This window comes from Papilio xuthus, unplaced genomic scaffold (genome assembly GCF_000836235.2).
Source record: "Papilio xuthus unplaced genomic scaffold, Pxut_1.1 DF826933.1, whole genome shotgun sequence".
In the NCBI taxonomy this organism is placed as follows: Eukaryota; Metazoa; Arthropoda; class Insecta; order Lepidoptera; family Papilionidae; genus Papilio; species Papilio xuthus.
The window spans coordinates 3514449-3531694 of NW_013531716.1; the positions used below are offsets into that span (position 1 = coordinate 3514449).

A 17246-nucleotide genomic window follows, 5' to 3' on the forward strand; every position below is an offset into this window, starting at 1 on the left:
GAATATATTTTTCTTACAAATCATCAAGTGTTTATTTTGGATTATATCTAAACTGTTTTTGACCTAATTTATAATAATATTATAAAATCGCAATTTACTTGATTAAACTTATATAAAAAAGGCTAAACACTCACGTATATTCGACCGGTGGTAGCACCGACTAGTTTTGAGCCCATCGGGGGCCCTTCATCAGGGTGAGAGGGACTGGTATTATATTAGTCAAGTCAAGTTAAAACATATTCATATCTCTGTTTTGTCAAAGATAATGAGAGGGATGACAATGACATATGCTTTGTACAGGTTTTGGTCTCAGAAAACAACGGTAACTAAAATCAAAATACAAAAAGTAACGTCAAATTTGATTTATGGTGGATTTTCATTGGGATATTTATCATCGACTACATTCACGAAATGTTTTAATTAACGGCGTTATCTCTCACAAGGCAATTAATACAACGAAAACTTTCGAATGACAATTTTCAACAAAACCAATTTCGCTGTGGTAAAATCGAGAAATATTTTATAACACTTTCATGATAATTGTATTTTTTATGACCCAACGCATTGTAACAATGTCCCTCTTTTATATTAAATTAAATGTAGGATTTTAAGCATCCCTGTTTCCACTGACGAAACATTTGTATAAAAACCATAAAAATCATTTCAATTTCAGGGGAATTTTATGGTTTGACGAATAATAACTCTTTAATCTGCAGACGGTATGGTTATTTCCGAACGTCTATTCCTATAGTGACTACATTCCTGCTACTTTTAAATTGCATTTTATAACCAACTAAATACAAAGCTTAAATGAGTAATAATTATTAATTACCAGCAAATAATAAACAGGAAGCATCACTCCAGTGTGTCATAATTAGGCAAAGAATACATGAAAAAATGATACCAGCCATACACCAACCATCGAGCTGTCAACACCGACTGCCTAATGCGTGTATGCCTTTCATATAAATTATTTATTCAACATTTAATTTACACATGGCAACACTTCTAAGAGATTCTTACATTCAGTAAGGGATGTGAGATTTGCATAAAACGATTAATAATTACCATTCTCAAAACGAGTATTGTTTATGTCGCTTTAACATTAAGTAAAATCTACTTGATTTAAATAATAGAAGGCTAAGATAAGATTATAATTTCACACACTGAAAGCTCGTTTTAAAGTCTGAGTATTGTGTAGGAGAAATTACGTAGTTGTCGTGGAAATTTTGTGTGGGAGGAGGCAATTAATTGAATAATGAATTACGTTTAAATTCTTTAACCGAAATTAAATGACGTCAGTAAAATTACTTAGGATCTAAATATTTAAGTGTAAGTCAAATATGAAAAGGAAGTTGTTGTCACTTTGGGACATGAAACATTCGTATGTTTCAGACGACAAACATGGTACCTAAAGTTTGAATATTTCTTAACATATTAAATTAATTATTTTAAAAGAACAAAACTTTAAGATAATGTAAAATAAATTGATATTTAATTTAATCATAAGATATTTTGAAGTCGTGATTTAATTTCGACTTATTTTAATAACTACCTTTTGACAACTGAATAAAATTAAGCAGTTAATCGGATTTCATTTGATTATAATAAATCAAAATACGCGAAGACGAACTCATTTATCAATCGGAGGCAGAGTTGTGAAATTCGTGATAAATTCATGAAGCATTAACGAGTTAATCTGCTGTGTTGATCTTTAGATGATTTCTTTTAACTGTTCTATGTATCCGCTATATTAAATAGTAAGAACAAATATTTTTGTATGACATAAATTAGTTTTCGACTATAAACTATGGTAACGTTTGTATTACGCTCATATTACCAAATTAGATTCTACTAAATTTAGCTTTAATCTGTTGATATAATAATCTTCTTTGAAAGCTTAATTAAGTTAAATTAATTACAATAATTTATCAAGTTTAAACTTCAAAGTCTTGATTAGCAAAATACCTCTTAATTCTTCTTGCGTAATGCTACACTTTGAATGACAATTAGGAGCCATGGAATTAATATTCATACCGAATACAGGAACAGTTCAGTTTTATACACTTTTAACTTAGCCCATTATTCACGGCGGTTCATGTTCCCAACTTGGTTAAAGCGGTACGCGTAAAAACTTTTGGCCGAAAGTGAAAATTCATTTTTGTAATCAATTTCAAACGTGTGTAGAATATTTAACAACGCAAATATTTTTTTTTGTGATTTTTTGGGACCACTGAACATTTTGATCATTTTAACAAAAGGCAATAGCAAAAAGAACCAAAGGCTGTAGCAAAGATCGACATTTTTTTCGCATGTTGATTACAATTTTTTTTTTACGTACACCAGTAAAAGCATTTGGTGACTGGTTAAATAAAGAGTTATGTAAAATACTGTGAGGAAATTAAACATTTAAATTTAAACAATATCACTAACACATAGGCTTTTATCAGACAATTGAGATGTCATTGTTCTTTTTGTATTAAGCAAAGTGTTCACTCTTGCACCTCAATATATCGCCCTTGATCTTTGCATTACAAAGAGCCCAATCTCAATGGAACTATTGTCTTAAGAAGTACCTTACGACGCCGGCCTTGCTTTGAAACGACTCGAGAGCTTTGTGGGGTGCTTAAAATTTACAAAGAACCATTTGTCACTATGTTCAAAGCTACTTTTCTTATCGATATGTATAACATATACGCATTAAGTATATTTATATAACACAAAACATTATCAAGGGTTTTATTATTCAACTGTTTATTGCTAAATGAAAATTGTAACCTCAATATTTAATTCATAAAAATCAGAATTCATATACGAAACTTAGTTATATATAGGTTATAGTTTCATATCATAAATGTAGTCAAATATTAGCCATTTATATCTGGCAATTTATGCGTTTGGCACGGTTTCAAATATCGTATTTGTTTGTGTAACACGAGTGAAATAAAGTTAGCAGCCAGTGATAATCTCGTTCGAATTATTGTATTATATTGTTACGATATAAAAAGATAAACAGCCATGAAATAAGGCTTGTAAGCGGCTTATCGTGAGTACTGGCGGATTTTATCATCCCGCGGTGGCTTGCTGTCCGCAGAGGGAGCCGACAAATGTTTCAGTAATTTCAGTTCTGTTTCAGACGCGGAGCCTGGAGGCTGTGTTCTCGTGTTTCCTAACATAACTCTCGATACGAAAGTAAATCTTCGATGTTTTAACTTTGATTTAAGTGTGTGTCTTTTTAGCGTAAATATTATTTTATTTTGAATTAATAATTTAAGGATATTTAGTGATAAAATATTTCCTGATGTTTTGTTAAAGAATGTTGACAGAATTGACTGATGTACGTGGTAAGTGATATGATACCTCTACTAATTGCTCTTTCGTCTCAGCCACTTAATCATCGATGCCTGTCGTTTTATCTTTGTGCGTTATGTGTATATTTCATGACCCAAAGTAAAAGCTAAAGACTTAAATAAATGGAACATTAGCATTACTTATTAAATCAATTTCAGTTTTCTTACTAATACTTTTAATGAAAAACTAGATGGATAACTGTTTGTTTGAAGGTATCTCTGAAACGAGTTGACAGAATTTGACGAAATTTGGCACACATATAAAACATAGTCTGGAAGAACACATAGGCTAGTTATTAAGTTTTTTTTTTGCACGGATGATGTCGTGGGCGACAGCTATATAACAATAATTTCAGTTGCATTTAATTCATGAGACAGGGCTCTTGGAAGTATTCTTGGACTAACAAAATTGAAATAAAGTTTAAACGCACAATCTTTTACGTTTTCTTGAATGATTATAATAAAAGTAGGAAACAAATATCTGGAAAACAAGAACCATTCATTGCAGTTGTTTTTTTTCTTCAGTATATTAGTTGTGTGTACCTTGGTCCAAAAAGTATTTTTTTTCTTCATGTTTAAAATATATATGTATGATTAACAAAAAAAACATGCAAAAGTTTAAAGCAAATTCACAACAATAAATATTTCTTAAAATTACTTAAACGTTTTCGCGTTGCCTGAACATTTTCCCATATTTATTTTTTTAACCATACTTTAACCAAGTGACTTGATTAAACCTTTATGATTAAGTTACTTCCAGAAACGTTCCCTTTTATGGTTTGTTTGCTTTGAATTATTTTAACGAATCTTTGAAGAAGGTTTTTACTAACGAAGGTATTATAAAATACATTTTTGTTTTATCATCTACCTTAACACATAGACGTATATATTTATTATAGTTATTATAATCAGTAATAAAGTTTATGAAACACTTGAAATTCACGATGAAGTATATTTACTTGTAGGAGAGATTCTGGGAGATTTTATAATCCATACTTTGCAATTTATATTAAAAACTAGCTGTTCCTGCGACTTGTGATCTGTGGCGTTTAAAAATCTCAAACTTTTATTTCGCCTAAAGAATACTTGCTTAGACTAAAGGTCTATTTTCATTTGTTATAATACTAATATTAGAAAGCGGAAGAGTTGTTTAAACTCGCGAATCTCAGGAACTACTGGTTCCATTTAAAAAGTTCTTTTTTCGTTGGATAGTACATTTATAGAGGAAGGCTTTAGGCTATATAACATTACGCTGCGACCAATAGCTTTTTTTTAATTCCACGCGGACGGAGTCGCGGGAGACAGCTTGTTACAAATAAAAGTTAAGCGGAGAAAGTCACACAAATAATTAGCGAATTATTTTGAATTAAAGGTATATTTTGGCTAAGTACGATTCAGTTAAAACATTTAAAAAGTAGTTTTTGTTTGTGTTACAAACTTATATAGATTCGCGTATGACATAAATTTTCGGCCATTAAGATTTCTTCGACACAATACTGGCAACTCACAATACGTATGATTTATGTCCTCATATTTTATCCTTATACTTTATGGTCCGCAAAAAGAATGAACCTTACTTATACAATACGCTCTATAGGAACGTTAAAAAGGTTTGTCAAATAGAATATATTTTATTTATATTAAGATTTAAACAATTGTAGACAAGATCAATTTGTCATAATCCCTAATGTAAAAGTTTTAAAAATAAAAATGCGCAGTAATAAGAAAAATTTCTATTAAGTCATTGGTAATGATAATATTAAAATTTAAAGGCTAAAGTCTTGTGACTTACTCAAATACATTTTGACTCTTGCTTTACTAAAATGAGTAATTGCAAGTGTTCGTTCAAACTTTCGGATTTGAGGTAACAAAATAAATATTTAGGATGGATTTAGTCTTGCAAAAATCCTTCCGGGCATCCATCTGAATGTATGCAGAATTTTTTAATACGACGTAAGATGTTTCAATCAAAAGAAATTATACTAATACTACTTAAATCAGAACTAAGGGTGTTTTAGCTTTTTATTCCATATCATGCAATTTCGCAAGTTAGCCGCTTCAACAATTCAAAATTATATTCCTTCCGAAGCCGTGTAATTGGTTTAACTTTTCTCTAGCTCGTAGCACTTCGCTTGAAAGGTTCATCTTAAAATAATTTCGGGACAAAATAATAAAAGGAAATAAAGCCTTTGAAGAGAATAAGGCTACTTGTCAAAGGTTAAATTTATTGTCTCTACATAGCTTTTGTGCCTTCAGTTTCAAGATAGCTTTTGTGTCGTTTTTTTTCCTTTGAATAATGACGTTTGACAAAAATGATTGCGGTTCGTATGATTGACATAACAGATTAAAAATGAGATGCCAGTATTATTGCTATCATTTTTATATCAATTAAAAAAAAATTATTCATTATTATAAGACTGAAACAATTAAGTGACCCCATATAATATTAAAATGACAATCTAGACCCCAAACTCTAGTCTAAAAGTTATAACAATATTTGTTTATATATAATACTTACAAGATGAATAATAAAAAGTCCCTCAACTTTCTGTCTCGACATTGTGATGAACAAAAGTATTTTATAGTACTTATCTTTCTTTACTACTGGAAATAAAAAGCACCTTTTATGTGTTCAATGGCACATCCTACTGTGAGAATTTCCTCTTACTTTGAAAAACATTTGCTAAGTTAGATCGTTTGAAAAACATTCCTCTACTGGTAAACAAAATAATATTTTTATTGCCTTTTGCACACTTTTATATAACAGCGATAAATGAAAGCAGTTAATAGTACATAATATAAGTTGCGTTCCGCGACTTTGTCCGTGTAATTTACAGGTTAGACACAAATATTCTCCTCCTTTTTAGAACTTTTACAGAAAAAAATTCTAAAACGATACACGTAATGAATTATTTTTAATTAAAAGTGTTGATGTTATTTTTTAAATTGGTTTATTGAAGGAATAAAGTACATATATGTTTGATATGAATTTATGTATATAGATACGAGATGTAGGACATAAATAATTAAAATTTTAAGGTTAATATTTTTTTTTTCATTTGTACGTGAGGATTTTGTTAATTATGATAAAGTTAGTACATAAGATTATAATGACTAACATAATATCAGACAATAAAAAAAAGATTATTTTAATTATTATACATTTTTGTCAAAATTAATTACAATTAGAAAGCAGTTTTTGCGTTAATTTTATTATATGTAATTAAATTAACCACAGTATTAATTTTAGTTCTTCTATTCTTAAAATGAATCGGAATAACCAAACATTATTACACAAACATTGTTTGCTCCTTTGTAGCAAATACGCAATTCATGTTGGAAGATTTTCCATCGTGCCTTAGTCAACAATAAAAGGTCTTGTAATTTCATTTTCATATCGTATTTATGCTTTCATGAGTAAGATTTATTTTGTTATACAAATTATATTTACATAATTCTTTAGTTTATTTTTTTTGACTTTACTCTTCAAAAGCGCTAAACCCCTTTATATTTTTATTACATTATAATAGAAGGGAACAACAGATGTACAAATTTCCTTAATTTATCTTTGATTTACTTGATTTCAATAATGTAAATCCAGATAGGAGAGTTCATTGAAAGGCGCCTGTAATTCGTCAATAGCAATCTATCAATTAAGCGACCATTGCCGATTCTGATCGCTTGTCAGTTCTGTGATTCAGATTCGACTAGCGAGAATCTCAAGTTAGTCGTCAAGCTAGTGCTAATTTCACGAATATAGATTTAGTCAACATTGACAGTGATAATAGTATAACAAAACTTCGCGTAAATGAAACATAATAGAAACAATTACGCGGGTATTTATCATCGAGTAATTATCGTATTATTGTCATGAATAATATGATAATCTTCCTCGCATTGTTCACATTATCTATAAGTAAATGTATAAAACAAAGTAATTTTTTTTATAAAATACTAGCTGTCGTCCGCGACTCCATCTGCGCGGTACTGAAAAACCTTAATAAGTAGTCTATGTGTTCTTCCAGACTTTGTTCTGCATTTATGCCAAATATCAGCGAGATCCGATGAGCCGTTCCGGAGATACCTTCAAAACATCCATCCATCCATCTAAACATTCTGATTTATGATAATTAGGATGATTATAATTTTAAATAATAAGATCTACGGAGAGAATTTTCCGAGTATATATTTAATCTTTCTACTTGAACACATGTATCGTTTTAAATGCAACCGTTTCAATTGACTTTACATAGAACAAGTTATATTAACGACGGAACTAAATATTTTACCGCTATTAACAAGACTAATATTTATCTTTACAATAGTAACCTCCTTGGAATAGATTGTTTAAAAAATATACATGCAATAAATTGTTCTAATTTAAATTAATGAGGTCGAACTGATGTCAAGTGCGTCACGTGTGGCGCTCCAGAGAATACTCGTTGAAAATTGATATTTCATCTGAGTTTTCATTACTTACAAAGTTCTCTTATAGTCTCTAGTACACAATATTGCATATAAATGTTACATTTCTCTAATAGTCATATTAAATGAAGTATGATTTATTTGTACACGACAAAACTACTTATCGTGGTTTTCTGATATCAAAATCTCTGTCGTCTTTCATCTTTGACATAACAAAGATAAATAGTTTTTCAAACGAGGATTTTGATGTCAGAAGCCCATGGTTAGAGTATTGTGTATGAGGATTACATTTTTAGATCGGTTGATGCTACATTATGAGTTATTTTAAAAACATTTTTGGTATATACTCGGCACTTTTTCCTTCACTTCTGCTAAAGTGATTTATCCATCAAAGAGCCAATTATTGTATAAGTACATACAATTTCGGTTTATACAAACATAAAACAGACATAAATATCCGTATCGATTTAAACGGCGACAGAATATTTATCTTATAATTTTATATGTTCTTTACTTTGTTTATGAAGAGCTATAGATACTCAAGTTTTTACTATCGGTGGTTATTTAGCGTCATAAAAATTAAATCTCTTACTTAAAAAAATAATTATTGCACAAAAAAAAACATTTTCAACAGAATTGGTCTCCTGAACTAGTTAAAATTGTGTTTCGGGAAACAACGCCTCTCGTCTATTACCTAAAATAAAGAAGAGTTAGTTGCTATATTACATACAACTTTTACTTAATTTAACTTATGACAGTAGAGAGAGTAGACACAGGTTGCTAAAAGGCGCGTCACTGTTTAATTAATATTATTAATAAGGCGGGTAACACATTGAGTGTGCACTTCACTTAGCCTAACAATCCCACCTCTTGCTTTGGTAAGCTGTAGTTTTTAACATGTGCTCTCTATTGTGAAATGTTTCTCTTCCTTTTAATTAAGTCAAGTTTCTTGCGCGATGCCTTTATAGTGACTTTATTACGTTATTTTTACATGCCAACTCTTTAAAGTGACGCAATTATGAAAAAGTGGAATTAGAAAAGTAATTAGTTATAAGTAATTATAATATTTTAAATATTATTTTTAAGTAGAAGAAGAAAAGATTGTGCAAGATTTTAGATGTTTTAATTTTTTTATTTTAAGACCTGAGTATAAAAAACAAATCCGCCTAAAAATGTTTTATTCGGGTCGTCTATAAATAGCAAATATCTGTTGTTCAGTGTTATGACTAAATTTGAGAAATCTTCGTAAATGGGGAAAAGTTAAATTGAAATTGTTTTCTTAATTTGAACAAGACTGAAAAAAAAATTACTTGTTTGTGTCGAATTCCTATGTAAATTATATTTGATAACTTTATGAAATTACTTCGGGAGACTTTAAATATTTTCATTTAATTGGGTTTTTCTAATTTCGTTACAAATTAGCACTTCTAAGGCGTTAATTATTTTTTTGTTTAATTTATAATTGAATTTTATAATTCAAAATACTTTCGGAATAATGTTAGAGGTTCTAAAATTAAGAATGACTAGGTGTTTGCCTCAACTTCGTCTGCGTGGAGTTCAAAAGTCCAAACAAACTTTCACTTTAGACCTTTAATGGACGAATATTAAAAAAAAAGCTTGAAAGGGAGGGATAGTTCATTATTTGTTCTGAAGTATTTATGTCAAAGAAACCCTACGTAAAATGTCTAATATCCAGACTTCGTATATAAATTGTGAAAAATATTTCAAGTTACGAACTTTGACATCCCTTTTAGACGCTTAAAATAGCTTGAAAAACGTATACGTACGTACTGAAAAGTGTTAAATAAATAACACAGTACAAGACTTAGTTTGGTTTACGTCATGAATAATACACAGAACATACATTTTGAAGACGAGAAGTCGTTAGTTTGCACAGACTACTCTTCACATCTTAGAGTCGTCTTAAAAGTAAGCGTCTCGGAGATATACGAAAAAAAAGTTACTTCACAAAAATCCATTACTGCTTTCATATGTTTTATTCCCGACAGGATTTTTCGGGTATGAAAGTATGCTAGTATGCATTGCTTGTATGTCTTTTCTATTGTGACCGCTTGTAGTTTAAGTTGGATTGATTTAATTGTGAGGTATGATTCGATTCATATTCATCCTACGATTGTTTTACCGATTCAGCAACTCTTCCTGCATTAGTCGTAGCTCTTAACCAAATGATTTAAGGATTATGACGTTTATGAGATATATTTCATTTGTTTCTAAACATTTATCATACAAACAGCATCTTTTGTTCATTTATAATTATACATTTATATTCCTAAGGCAAGTCTCCAGTGATAGCGTGTTTTGTTGGCGTCGACCCAATTCTTCGTGCATTTATAAGCAACGGCCTCGTGACCTCGGATACTTTGTGAATTTTTTTCACACATTAGTGTCATATATAGTATGTTAATATTTTGCTTTTTTCCATCATCGAAGTCAGTTTTTATTACAGCATGATATAACCATTCTCCACGGTTGCTCCTACAATTTATATTAAATCATAATTACTTTTATTATTAGCGTTTCTACTGAAGAAACGAATAAATGCATATTGTTTTCTCAGTTGGTTAAATACCATAAACTTAAAGTCTGGGCTTTAAAGTCCTGTATCATGTTATTCCCGGAGGCCTAATTTGGTCCTCTTTCCCTTCCTATCCTTTTCCTTATAAAGAAAGGATGGGAAGTGGAAGTGGACTTTCCGGATGAGAGGATGCATGGAAATGTTTTCTTTCTGTGCATCCTCTCCTCTGTCGATTAAAGGTAGGCAACGCATATGCAATTGCGTATGTCTATGGGCAGCGGTCACTACGCTATTTCAGCGATTTCAGGTGGCCGCTCGCTGGTTTGCCACCTTATGAAATAAAAAAAAAATTCTGCGCTTATTTTCAAAAGTCGTTTTATGGATAACAATATGTTTCTGTATGAATACTTTAGTAGTTGAGGCCCACGGTAAAAACAAAATTAGTACTTATATTATAGTATCTTAATTGTTTGCACAATTGTATGCTTGTACTTCCTAACACAATCTCTTCGTAGAATCAATTATGCCCAGCGGTGTTTCCTAACAGATACGACTTTGGGACTTATAAGAGGGGAACAATATACTTCTTATTAAAGAGGACTTCTTATGTTTCGATTATGTATTTTTACAAAGTATACTTACATTTTATGTAAGTATATAAGATTAACTGTTGTCTACATTTGCTCCCACACAACTATTTGAGATTAGCTCACAAAGATTTTATGATGTTAAATAACCTAAAATTACGTCAATCAAACTTGGTGAGGCCGTTTGCGATGTTATGTTGCGGGCGTTTACTGTTCCGTAGGCTTATTAGTAACATAATTATACATATTAATTTGATAACATTTCCTACAACTCATTGGCAATGGTTTTTCGATTTTATTTATTTAAAATAATATTGAGAGGCGCCAGAGAGGTTTCTTATTTGTTTTGTAGCGACATCTCCGTTGGAGTGGGTCTGGCTTCTGCCAAGTCCATGTCGCAAACTAATAGAACAATATATCCCTGACCTAAATCGTCCACGCTACTTGGCGAGTTCATTTCGTTTTGATAGATGGACATGTGGTGTGTTAACTCTCTTATAATAATTCCAATGACACAATAAGTATTATTTACGCCTTGATTTAGGTTTATTAGGTAATCGGCTACCCAAATTCCAATTTTTGTAGATGTGTGATAAATAGAAGCGTACTTTTTACCAATGACCAAAATGTTAAAAATTATATTTCAATTTTTTTTATCGTTGTTACAGATTAGATCCTGATTTCAAGATTCGTCGACATCGAAACATGTGCTGTGGACTATATGAAAAGACAATGCAATAAGTTTTATGACAGTAATATAAATCGAATTTATAGATCTGAAGCGTGAAGGGTGTTTGTTTTCAAATGATCTAAATGTATTATTTAAAAGAACATTGCGCTGCAGTTTGCAGGCGCCGACTATGTTTGACTCGACCAAAGGCGCATTGCTAGTGGCGCCCTCTCTCTCTAACAGCTCGTGTTGGCTGAATGGTAAAGTTTGGCCTTCAGCGTTGCCCGCGCCCGCGGACATACTAAAGGCTCTATTTATATTTGCCCTCTCCATGGGAATAGTTTTCGCTAACCTTGTTCTTATCTGTGTTCTGAATAACCGACGTTACATTAAATACATTGATAATCAGGTTAGTATTGTTGATATTTTATTTAACATTAGATTAAAAAAATACTGGCTAACAAATAAAATTAAATTCGAAAAATATATTTGAAAATTTAAAAACCTAATTTTTTTTCGGTAAATTACCTAAAATCGTATGGAAAAATTAAAAGTTAGTGATAGCTTTGTTATGTTAAGCTATGAAAGAGAATTGAAAAAATGTACCGCTTTGATTTGTAATATTTTTATGTCGTACTTACAAATATATTTCTCGATTTATGCAACATATTTTTACAGCCTAGATATTTGTTGACGTCATTGGCACTAAACGACCTGTTCACTGGAATACTCATCGCTCCAGTGGCACTCCTACCCGCGTTATACAAGTGCTGGCCATACGGAGAAATATTTTGCCAAATACAGGCAAGTAACATTCTCTATTACTTTGAGATGAGCAAAAGTTAAGTACGTATTATAAAGACTTTCCATTTTCCAAACAATCTTTACACATAATCTATTTTTAAAACGAACGACATTAAATACAGTTAATTTCTTTATTAAATATGTTATAAAGCAAAGATTACATCGTGATTGTTGTTTATCAACTTTAAGTTACTAAAAGTTAGCAAGTGTTATTATGGAGACGAGAAAATGAGTAAAGTTACTGAAATAAAGTTATACTTTAAGAGGCGAAGTATAAATATAAAGTTAAGCAAGAAAACAGTAGTAGAAGCGATTTTTTTATTTATTTGAATTTTATCTCTATTTAAAAATGTTAGCACACATTTGACTCCGTACTTAATCTGTGATATGGAATTGTATAATAGATTAAATAGGGAAGCTTTTTTTTACAATACGGGCATCAGTGTTTGGACATAACATCGAAGCATTGCTATAATGCAACTTCTAAGCCATTGCCATTAAACATTGACGTAAGAACCTTATTGTCAGTAATTGCTTGAGCGTTGTAAAGGTAGGGGCTAGGGGGGTAAAGAGCGGCTAGCCCTGATTCCTTGGTACCCTTAAAGTTATGCTGTTAAAATTCCAATGACAAGTTAACGTAACAACTAAAACTAAATCGATTATATCTTTTATAGCTCGTTGGCTAATGGCTCATTTAGTGATCGTGCAGAAAATGTACAAGGCCGTCAAAGTTTCAAGTTCTTTGACTTCGTGCCTTATCTGCCAACAGGGCAGCGCCGTTGTCGTTGCTTTATAATTAATTTCCTTTAACGGTAATTACCACGCTATTGGAAAGTCACTGTTCCGAAATACAATTACAATTTATATGCAATGTTCGAAAGTCTTTATTTAACTCATCATCGTTAAGATTTTCGTTATAGATTATTTAATAAACAAGTTAATAGAAATAAGAAGTTTAAACAGTAATTTGCTATACTTGTTTAGTAGTTGATTAGCTTTTGTTTCAGTAACAAAATAGTTTTTCTTTCAGGCACTATTACGTGGTGCTGTGAGTCAACAGAGTGCGGTTATTTTAGTGTGTATGGCCATTGACAGGTATTTGTATTTGCTCCATCCAAATACCTATCAAAAGCATTCGAGTAAAAAGGTATGCTTTATTGCATTTACTATTTAATATTGCATAGTATTTCTTTCTAATCTAGTCGTGGGAGAGAACTTTAAAAAATTTATTACTTTAGTAGTATTTAAAGTTTATCTTTTATTGCAGGGTTGCGTATTAGTTATAAGCGTGACTTGGATTTTGTCAGTATCATTATTCGCGATCATGGTTCTCCCCAGATCTGGGTATTACTTCAACTCTACGGGCCTAATGGCTTGTGATGTGTTTCACAGCAGAGTGGCTTTTAGGTAAACAAAATTCATTCTCATATTACATGTAACCATTTGTTTCTAATTGTAACTAATCTTTGACGTTTGTTTTAGAATATTATCCTGTTGTGCTTATTACTTCCCAACAACAATGGCTCTGATGTACTGTTATGGTTCGGGATTCCACGTCAGTAAATCGAGGACAAAATGTGATCAAGAACCAACAAGACCCAATGGTGTACCTGTAACATGTTCCAAAACAAGTCACGGAGAACTAGAAACAGTTGTAAGTGTCAATAAATTTGTTTATAATTGAAGATAAAGTTAAAAACAACATTTTAGTACATTATTCAATGTAAATTTAATTTTTTAAAACTAATTTCTTTTAATTGACTCTTATATTCGTATTAATATTATCTGTTTTTTTAGCAAATTCAGGCACCAATTCGACCTCATAGTCTAAGTACGTCTCGTACGATGGCAGCCATGTCTTTGGGTTTCATTGTTATGGTAACACCAGCTACAATAAAAGAAGTCGTAGCAGCATGTACAGGATGTAGAGTAAGTAAAACTTTCTTATCTAATACAAAATCAAATTGCCTATATTAAATATCGATATTTTCTCAGGTACCACCATCGCTTGACTTCATTGTGACGTGGTTGGCATTAAGCAATAGTTTCTGGAATCCATTCCTTTATTGGCTTCTAAATGGTCACTTTCGAAGAATCAGCAATGATTTAGTCCAGTATTACGTAAGTTAATATTTTACATAAACTATGAAATGCTTGATAAATACGTAAAATGAAACTGACAATGAATTATTTACACAGGTTTGTTGCCGCAGAAAGAAGAGTTATGCATTCTATCAGAAAAGTACAGGATGTTGCGGTTCGCCAATTACTTCTGAAGGCATTCATTCGAAAGGTGAATTTGAAGGCCTCGGAGAGAAATATTGGGGAGAAATTTTAGAACGTACTGTTTCATCTACTTCTTTACATGCTATCCAAAAAGCTTGTCATAGAGACGTTCTTCGGTGTACTGGATCATTTAAAGGCTGCCCAAGTAATAGCTGTAAACATGATCCTAGATACTACGATGGATATGGACCTACAGAATACAGACAATTTGACCATTCAGCATTTCAAATAGAGTCATGTTCTCGTCAGTGTAGGCTGAAAAATTCAGACTTTTGTCTATTTCGACCAAATCCAGAATTTGAATGCGATCGATCACGATCAAATTTGAGCTTAGATGAGGGAAATTTGGGAAAAACGTGTAATGGCAGACATTCTGAATTGTGAGAAATACCTAACTGTCCGGTTTTCGGGCACAGAAGCAATAGTGTAGGTATGTATCCGGGAGTGGAGCATTTTAATTCAAGTGTCAAATGGAAGTTTAATGATTCATCGTGCATAGAAAATGATAATGTACATAATTTGGAACATAACCTTGATAGGATACGTAGTCTGAGTCATGAGCGAAATTTTATTCAATATGGTGGCAAAGATCACTTATTGGAGGTGGAAGTGAATAATGTGGTTGAAGATGATTCAGATGAAACCAAAGACTGTATGAGTGGTTGTCGCGAAAGTTTTGATGAAAAAGGTGAACATTGTAGTGTACCGAAATTTTCACGACACTCTTCTCTCTCAAACAGAGAATTAGACGTTATTAAAGAAAGTTCAAGAAGCTCCAGTGATACGGAAGTGACGTTGACGCGATGACTTCCGAAGGTGACTTTTCATAAGAAAGTGGATGTTGTTCACATGGAACATTTTTAGTAAAATAAAGGGAGAGATAGTGATTACGATTATGTAGAAAATTGATGTGTTTCTCTGTTAAGAATTGTAATTTTTTAAAATATACGTGGACCATATTTTTTTTGTTTGGGAGTCTTTGCTTGTAAGTAACGAATACAAAATAATATATTTAGCAGAATACATTCCAGAAGAACTGTTAGTATGGTTCTTTTGTATATCATCAGCTCACTATACGTCCCCACCGAGGGACTCAGAGCCTACCCTAAGTTAGGGGTGGGGGGGGGGGTTTGTATATACCTACTATAAAAGATTTTTTATCACATACAACTGATGATAGTATATCTTAATGATGTTGCTAACTCATTGTAAAGTGTAGATTTTTTTTGTAAATTTTATAATAGTTTATTAAAAATTTGTAATTTAGAATTGCAATAAATGACTATATAAGTTTCCTAAAATACTATTCATTGTGTCGAAATATTCTAAATTTTTAATAAGTATTCTGTACCATGTAAAAATATTAATTATTTGTAAATAAAATTAAGTAGAATTATTATAATGTAAATTGTTTTAAGGTTTTCCGATGTGCATTATTTTCTTTTCGTCTAGAATTTCTATCAGTAAATTTATATTTTGTTTAATATCTACTTGTTAATTTGTTAAATATAAACGTAACGAAGGAAAGACTGTTCCGAAATATTAAAAGCCGCACAATTCTTGAATGTGTAAGAACTTTGCATTTATTTTTGTCTTAACTGGAGATTGATTATATCATTATCAAGAAGGGAATAAATTGGTCTGTTGATAAATTTGCTGTATTTATTTACAACCTATTTATATACTATATAGAAAGTTTGCTATGCATCATTAAATCAATCTTTATATTTTTTTAAAGTGACCCTTTTAACATTTTTTTAATAAATTAAGGGTAATAAGAATCAAAGAAGGTTTTACTCAAAATGCGTTAAAATTTCGAATACATTTTATTATTTCTTCGTATTTTTAAAACAAAAGAAGTGATTTCAGTCAAGTATTTAATTAAACATATTGTTAGGATGAAAAATACTTTTCCAAGGCTTTACTTTTTAAAAATAGAAGTATATAATAAAGACAAGCTCAAGAAGAAGCTACTGTTGTTTTTCTTAGAAAACTTTATCTAGTTTATACGTCGCATCTTTTCTATATTATGAGATATAAAAGTATATTAAATTTATTTTTATAGTAATGGTTATTATAAGGTGGTGTTCACAACAAGTATATTGTCCGTTTACTGATACCTAGACTGTATAGCTTGCAATGATTCTAGGAATGTAAACTTACAAACATATCTCATTATCTTATAGTCAGTCGGTCAAAAGTAAACTCTGTTACCTTCCGTTACCTTCAGATTGAAAGCTTTATCAGCGGTGGTTGAACACTTAATGCTCTTAGTTTAACCTTCACAAAGAGTAATTTACCTCAGAGGACCTTGACAAGGGTAGGAAAAGGTCCCATTGAAATGTGTCAGTAACAACTTCATTTTCAGATTAAAATACACATAGCAATACCTAATATGATTATTACTTAACTAGCTGTCGCCTGCGACTTCGTTCGCGCGGAGTAGAAAAAAAACATAAACCGTCAATAAAGATCAAATTCATTCTACATTTTTATTTAGAAAAAGTTTATATGGGATAAAAGGGCCGTGTTTGGGGTTTTCCCCGCAATTATTTGAATTTTTCTCACCTTTAATACCTTTCCTGGAC

The 17246-nt window shown here is 31.1% G+C and overlaps 1 protein-coding gene across 1 annotated transcript; it reads left to right on the plus strand.

Annotated features, from left to right (window-relative positions):
- Positions 1–3200: 3200 nt before the first annotated feature.
- LOC106122296 (trace amine-associated receptor 1) lies at positions 3201–15628 on the plus strand. The gene is made up of 9 exons (XM_013318235.1): positions 3201–3344; positions 11567–11977; positions 12247–12372; positions 13403–13519; positions 13640–13779; positions 13855–14026; positions 14170–14301; positions 14368–14493; positions 14572–15628. The coding sequence occupies exons 2-9, from the start codon at positions 11759–11761 to the stop codon at positions 15040–15042; spliced, it is 1503 nt and encodes a 500-aa protein (XP_013173689.1). The 5' UTR covers positions 3201–3344; positions 11567–11758; the 3' UTR covers positions 15043–15628.
- Positions 15629–17246: the final 1618 nt, after the last annotated feature.